This window comes from Cicer arietinum, chromosome 1 (genome assembly GCF_000331145.2).
Source record: "Cicer arietinum cultivar CDC Frontier isolate Library 1 chromosome 1, Cicar.CDCFrontier_v2.0, whole genome shotgun sequence".
Classification (NCBI taxonomy): domain Eukaryota; kingdom Viridiplantae; phylum Streptophyta; class Magnoliopsida; order Fabales; family Fabaceae; genus Cicer; species Cicer arietinum.
In genome coordinates this window covers 36,610,703-36,617,783 of record NC_021160.2, presented here as the reverse complement: position 1 = coordinate 36,617,783, position 7,081 = coordinate 36,610,703, and the positions used below count along the sequence as shown (strand labels likewise).

Below are 7,081 nucleotides of genomic sequence, written 5' to 3'. Positions count from 1 at the left end.
AAAAAATAAAAAAATAGCGTGAGACTGCTACAATTGGGACTTTGTCATAGGGCTTTAAGTGTTCTGCCGCATATCTCAATTGGGCCACTAAGCAGCAGTGTCGAAACTACACAAAAATAAAACCCAATAAAAGAACCCAAAGTCCAATATCCACGTAAACCCAAAGGGACAAATATGGGAAACTACTGATGAAATTTTGCGGTCAGTGTCTCACAAGAAAAGAAATCGAAACCCTCCAACTCAGTTGCGTGACTAATTCAATTCAAGCAAATCAAGTAATGTGCCCCCAGCCTCAGGCCCGTGTAATAGCATCAAAGACGTTAGTGCACAGTATTGGTACATTACATTACAACAACACACATAAAATCACCAACTTCACACACACCCCAAACACCATTCATTCCCACCCAACCCAAACAACATAACACCAAAAGTTCTAAACCCCTTCATACCCCATGAACTCTCTCATGATTTTCCCCCAACCAAAATCAACAAAAACATGAAAAAGAATAAGACCAAATAAGTACATAACATATTAACATGTTAGAGATGTATGTAATTAACCTATTAAATAAATAAAAAAACCCTAATGGTCCGTTTTTATTTTTATTTTTTTCCTTTTTGAAAAAACAAAATAATAATTAAGAGATTGGATTTGAAGAGGTGTGAGAAAAGGAGGCAAGCAAGGGGCGTACTCATAGGAGAAGCAGTTTATGGTTAAAAAACCATCCTCTTTTAATTTTATTTTTCTCATATGATATGGAAAACCACCAAAACCAAAACAAAAACCCAAACCAAGACCTAGAGAACCAACACCACCAACAAGTTTGGGGCACGTGGGAAGAGCTTTTACTAGCGTGCGCCGTCAACCGCCATGGCTTCAAAGACTGGGATACCGTCGCCATGGAGGTTCAGTCACGAACCAACCGTCCAACGCTTCTCGCTACCGCACACCACTGCGAACAAAAATTTCACGATCTAAACCGTCGATTCATCGACGACGTTCCGCCGCCGCAACAGAACGGAGACGCCGACGGCGTCGACTCCGATCACGTCCCTTGGCTCGATAAATTGCGGAAACTCCGCGTTGCCGAGCTCCGGCGTGATGTCCAACGCAGCGATGTCTCCATTTTGTAATAAAATCTTTCTCTTTCTATATATTTTTCTCTCTCTAGAAATTTCGAATATTTTATTTTAGTTTAATTCATTTTTTAGATCTAATTTTTAGTTTATGTTTTTATACAAGGTCGTTGCAGTTACAGGTTAAGAGATTAGAGGACGAGAAAGCGAAAGAGAATGACGGAAAAGAAAATAAGAAACCAGATCTGGTGGTTTCCGACGAGGAACAGCGGCCGGAAAACGAAAAAACCGGTAGAGAAATGGAAGAAACTGAACCGGCTAATTCTGAACCGGATATTCGTCGGCTCGATGAAAGCACAACAAACACAGATAATAAACTGTTACCAACAACGGGAGAGGAATCGGACCGGGATAATCAATCGGTTAATGAGTCCAACTCAACCGGTTCGAGGTTCGATGCAGTGAAAACCGGTGAGGTTGACATAAAGTTAAATTCCGGTCCAGTTCCGGTTCATTCGGGTCCAAACGAACCGGTGCAAACCGTTAGAAAGAGAAAATCAGTTGAGGAGGAATCAAATAACGGAAGCTATGATAATGAGGCTAAAGTTCTTACGTGCGAGTCGGTGCCTCCGAGTGAAGAGAGGAAAGTGGAGGGTGACTCGTCCGAGTTACATGACTCGGTGACTCATTCGGGGGAGAGATGTGCGAGAGAGAGTAGCGAGGTGCAGAGTTCTACTAGTTTGACGAAGCGGAAGAATAGACTACGGAGGCAGAAGGCTTCCGGCGGAGACGTTATGCCGGAGAATGAGGAGGTTGCGAGGGTGAAATCAGAACCGTTGGTTGGCTTGTTGGAGATGATCAAAGGACATGAGAATTTTTCATTGTTTGAGCGCCGTCTTGCAAGCCAGGTATTCCAATTCCCATCCCATTCATTTTTTCGTGGACAAAACCGGTATTTCAGGCTTTTTCAAAAATTTGAAATAAAATTAATTTTTACTATTCACGTCCGAAATAATTATGTAAATAACATTATCTTTAATTTAAAATAAATTTAGAAAATAAACTTCATAAAATAGGACATTTTTGACGGAACACAAAATAGAACTTAAGTAAAATTAATTATAAGTAAGATTTGGATATGCGATCTTAAATCATGAGTGTCCAAATAAAGGGGACCACTTTTTTAGATAGATTGGTTTCTTATGGGGTACGAAGTTTGTGAGTATAATGGACATGTAAAAATTTGCTGAAATAATTTATTGTAATAAAAAAATACAGCATATGTTTTCCAACCAAAAACTAAATGTGGGTCGAAGAAGAGGTGTAGATTTGATAGTATATCTTACCGCTGAAAACCTTTTTCTTCTTTTTTGTGTGAATGCTTTATTGTTTCTTAGCACTACATCCTTACAGTTCACGGTTGATATCATCAATAATTTCATCTTTAAATTAAATTTATTAATACATTAGTACATAGAGGATGCTGATAAGACACTTTATCCTCTATATTAATATTATATTATCTATAAAAATATTAAATAATATTTTTTGTTAAAATATTGTTTTTGGAATATATGAGTTATTGACAAATTTTATGCTGTATAATGTATTGCCCTCGATGAAAAATGTTTAATTTTGCCCTATAATTTAGGAAAGAAAAATGAGAAATATTATGGTTTAGCTTTGCACGTGCATCTTCTGAGCCCAGGATTGGGTTCTTTTCCATGCAACGTGTTTAAACATGATTTCAGGCTGAATCATTCTTAAGCCCAAGGCTGGTTTAACTTTGGCCTGCTACCAAATACGTGACCCAAAATAATATATAATTTTTTTACAATAGACCCAAAATAATCTTAACGACCAATATTTTTTTCATTGCACACTTATTGACCCAACAAAAAAATAAATATTCCCTTTATTATTCCTCGCAGCGGGTGACGTGTTTGGTCATAAGTCGTAGTCATCCAACTGTGTCTTCTCTGAAATTAAAGTTGAAGGCCTATTTTTCTATTTTTTACAATAGTAAACTTAGATAATTTCATTTAACACACAATAATATGATCAATACAACCAAGAGTCTCAACAAATAAATGGCATGACCTAGCTAGCTAACGTGTATCTTACTGAATCGTATCCAAACAACCCAATTGTATTTTTTTTAAATAATCAATATTAATAATTACCAAACCATTTTATGATTCTCTAACAAGCCTCTATTGTATTACTTTTAAGAGTAGTTTTATTTGTTATTTGCAAGTGACACTATATATATTTTTTTTTCTGTTGAATAATGTCACCATATTTTTGTTTAAAAGATGTTTAGATTATATTAATTTTAATTATTTCAATTTTTCTTTTAAAATTTACATTAATTTTTTTTCCTTCAAACCATCTATATTTTGTCTACTATTAATGATAATATATTTTTTGTATTTATATAAATAATAATGTTTCATGTATAACAGATAAAGAAATAAGTTTATTTTTAGTATTTATTTATTGACTTTATATATGTAAATCCTAAAAATAACCGGTAATTTATTAATAATCATTATACAAAAATAATAAGTAATAATTATGTATAAAATATTATTTCTTGAAATGAAATTATCGGAAAATGAACGATTTGTCATTAATGTTTGGAGGCTCCTCTCTTCATTTTCAAAATCAATTTGAAAGTATGCATACGAAAAAATTATAAACATTTGCACATTCAAATTTGTTATTTTTTAAAAGTTATTTTGTGCTATTAGGATGGCCACTCAAAAAATATGGGTTTTTTTTAATTAGTTAGAATACGAAAAAAGCGCCCATAATTCTCAGTCTAATCGAAATTGTGGGTTAGACGGAGAACGTTTTCTATTGTGGGTTGTATGTTGTTAACGCTCGAATTTAATAATAAATAGAGAAAGAAACAGCGATAGTGGAAATAAAGATGGGCCCTATTTTTTGTGCTCTTTCCTTCTTTGTTCCTTTGCTCACCCTTTCTCGTTTAAACTACAAAAGGCGAGGTCTTATAAGTTCCTTTTTGGTATTGGTATGGTAAATTGGATAATATCCAAAGTGTACAATTCAGCCTTTTTTTTTTAAAAAATAAAATGTGTAATGTTCATTCCTGAAATTAATCGCAAAAGACAATCTTTCTATTTTATTCGGAGAATTCAGATAATATGTTTTTTAACTGATATACCCTGAATATATTAGATTCTCAAATTCAACGGGTAGAATGGATTCATATACAGCATTAGTTTAATTTGTGTGCACCGTTTGTTTTTTCGGATTTTTTTTTTTTGGCTCAAATGTATACGCGGTATTAAACTATTATGCATACTTTATCATATACATATATATCAAGTGAGAAAATATTCTTGTAAAAAAAAGACAATATATTATAATGAGAGATCAGATGTAAATCTAAATTATACTTGAATGTTCATGATTTAAAGTAATATGTTAACCTGTTTTTATGATAATTTAACGATAAATATAAGATATTGAAAAGATTATTTCAAGCTGAAATTTGATATTTTGTAATTTTTATAATATTCACTCTCTTTAAATTTAAACAAAATAAATATCATATAGGGAAAATATGGAAGGCCAGTTGAACATTTGTCGAGATGTAAAATAAACTTTAAAGTAAAGTCTTGATTAAATAAATGCCTTTTTAATATTAACAACAATATTTTACTATAATTTTATTTAAAATTTATATTTTTTATTTTATAAGATTTAAATTATTTTAATTAAATATATCAATAAATATATTCTTTATAATTGTAAAGTCTTTTTACTTATTGTATTATTTAAGATTTTTATTTTTTAAGTTTAAATATACATACAAAATTAATTGACTTTAGAGGTTGGAAATACTAACTTTACTAGCTTTCAACTTGGACTGGACCGACCGAAGAGATGCCAAAATTTTATATGAAATGGGCATGTCTAAGGCGAACGTGTGATAGCGTGATTTACGTAATACTAGTTAAGTTCATAGATTTATGAATATTTTTTAAAAGAAATGGATTTATGAATATTTAGCGAACCGATTTGGTTTTGTCTGTTGTGGCAGCATGATTTGAATAGATACAAAGACATCGTGAGACAGCACGTGGACTTGGAAACCATACAATCAAGACTCCAAAATGGTCACTATTCCTCATGCACTACCGCATTCTTCCGCGACCTTCTCCTCCTCTTCACCAACGCCGCCGTGTTCTTTCCTCATGATTCCACCGAATCACGGTTGGCGCAGCAGCTGCACCGCCTTGTTGTTGCCGAGACTAAAAGCAACAGCCAAGCACAATCCGACCCTATCACCCAAAAAACCGATTCACACCCTCCAAACGCACCACTATCTAAACCAGATTCTCTCCTTTCCAAGCACAAAGCCTCTGCTCCTATATTAGTTTGCCGCAAACGCAGTTCAATCTCTGTAAAACCTTCCACAACAACCATTGGCCAAAAGGGTGATCAACAACCCATCATCAATGACAAGAAGGAAAAGCCATCTTCTGATGTGAAACAATCATTGAAACCAAGTTATTCTGAGTCAGACGAAGAGGAGCCTCCTAAGGCAAAGGAAAAGCCTGTCACTGGAGCTAGAAGCAGAAGAAGCAACAAGAATCTCAACAGTAACACTGGCAATAAGAAACTACCCTCTAACTCCACTCCTAAAACAGGGTCCTCGGGGAATAAGCCCGCCGAGGCCACAAAATCGGAGAAGAACAGAGCAGAGGGAGTGTCAGACAAGAAGAAAAACGCCGCCGCCGATTTCTTGAAGAGAATAAAACGAAATGCATCGGTGGAGGTGTTGAGAAGTGGTGGTGGTGGAGGGGGAAGTAGTGGTAGCAGCAAGGGTGGTGGAAGTAGTGCTAGTATGAAAGAGCAGAAGAAAACGGTGAATAATGGAAAAGGGGAGAAAGGGAAAGAAAGGGCTTCAAGGTACAACGATGGAGGAGGGTCAGGTTCAGGTGATAAGAGGAATAGGACTATTGAGAGCAAGAGGAGTGTTGGAAGACCTCCAAAGAAAGCAGCAGAGACCAATGTAGTTAGTACAAAGCGTGGGAGGGAAAGTAGTGCTAGTGCTGGAAAGGATAAACGACCCAAGAAACGTTCTAAGAAATGATTTTCAGTTTCATAGCTAGTTCTTTCCCCTGTATATTATTATTGTTAAAGCATGTGTTTCTTCCTATATTTATTATATTTATACTGCTAATTTTTTGATCAGCTGTAGTCTGTAGTCAGTTACTAGGTAAATGTAACATTGTTTATCATTCTTGTTAAAGCTTGTAACAACATTGTCCCTTGGCGCGCTGCTTTTCTTGATTTTTGTTTAACAGGAAAGCATAGAAATTAGAAAGTGCTTATGCTCATGGATCACTTGATCTATTTCTTTTTGGATATATTCACTTGCTCTGTTTAGTCTTCAAACTTCATAATAATATACACACTGTATTGTCCTGGTCTCTACAAAAATTCATTTCAGCTTGATACCTGTTAATTCTATGTTCGTTGTTTTCTTCTTTGCATTGGGTTTCTAAGTGGTGAGGTGGTGACCAATTGAAATCCGCCCCACCTTGATAGCTGATATGGTAATGTAATTTCAATTTTGGTTACTTTAGGTTTGTTTGCGAGTTTAACGAGGAAGAGATAGAAGAGAGTATTGTTTTTTATTTATTTATTAATTTATTGTTTTTTTTATTTATTAATTTATTATTTTTTAAGGAATGAAGAGTTTTAAGAGAAGATGGTTTTGAGGGGTTTGTCTTTATTCATAATATAAAATTTAATTTTGGGAGGAATTAAAAATTATATTGGAGGACAATTTTGGAGAGCTTACTTCAAATAATTTTTATGTTGTTATAATACTTTGTAAATTAAAAATATATTATATGTATTTTTGTACCATTCTTTACAAAATCACTCTTTTGAAAAATGTTATCTTTTATCTCTATTTTTTCCTCCTTAAAAACCCTCAATTCCCTGCCCCTCCAAATTC

At 34.2% G+C, this 7,081-nt stretch overlaps 1 protein-coding gene across 1 annotated transcript; it reads left to right on the top strand.

Annotated features, from left to right (window-relative positions):
• Nucleotides 1–243: 243 nt before the first annotated feature.
• Nucleotides 244–6,485, top strand: LOC101504548 (uncharacterized). Its single transcript, XM_004488420.4, has 3 exons — nucleotides 244–1,133; nucleotides 1,247–1,988; nucleotides 5,153–6,485. The coding sequence occupies exons 1-3, from the start codon at nucleotides 760–762 to the stop codon at nucleotides 6,206–6,208; spliced, it is 2,172 nt and encodes a 723-aa protein (XP_004488477.1). The 5' UTR covers nucleotides 244–759; the 3' UTR covers nucleotides 6,209–6,485.
• Nucleotides 6,486–7,081: the final 596 nt, after the last annotated feature.

What these genes read in the sequence shown, in the direction of transcription:
- LOC101504548 (XM_004488420.4), top strand. Translation starts at nt 760, where the DNA reads ATGGAAAACCACCAAAACCAAAACAAAAACCCAAACCAAGACCTAGAG. An exon ending in CGCAGCGATGTCTCCATTTT is followed by an intron (nt 1,134 to 1,246) that starts GTAATAAAATCT and finishes TTTTTATACAAG; the next exon opens with GTCGTTGCAGTTACAGGTTA. An exon ending in AGCGCCGTCTTGCAAGCCAG is followed by an intron (nt 1,989 to 5,152) that starts GTATTCCAATTC and finishes CTGTTGTGGCAG; the next exon opens with CATGATTTGAATAGATACAA.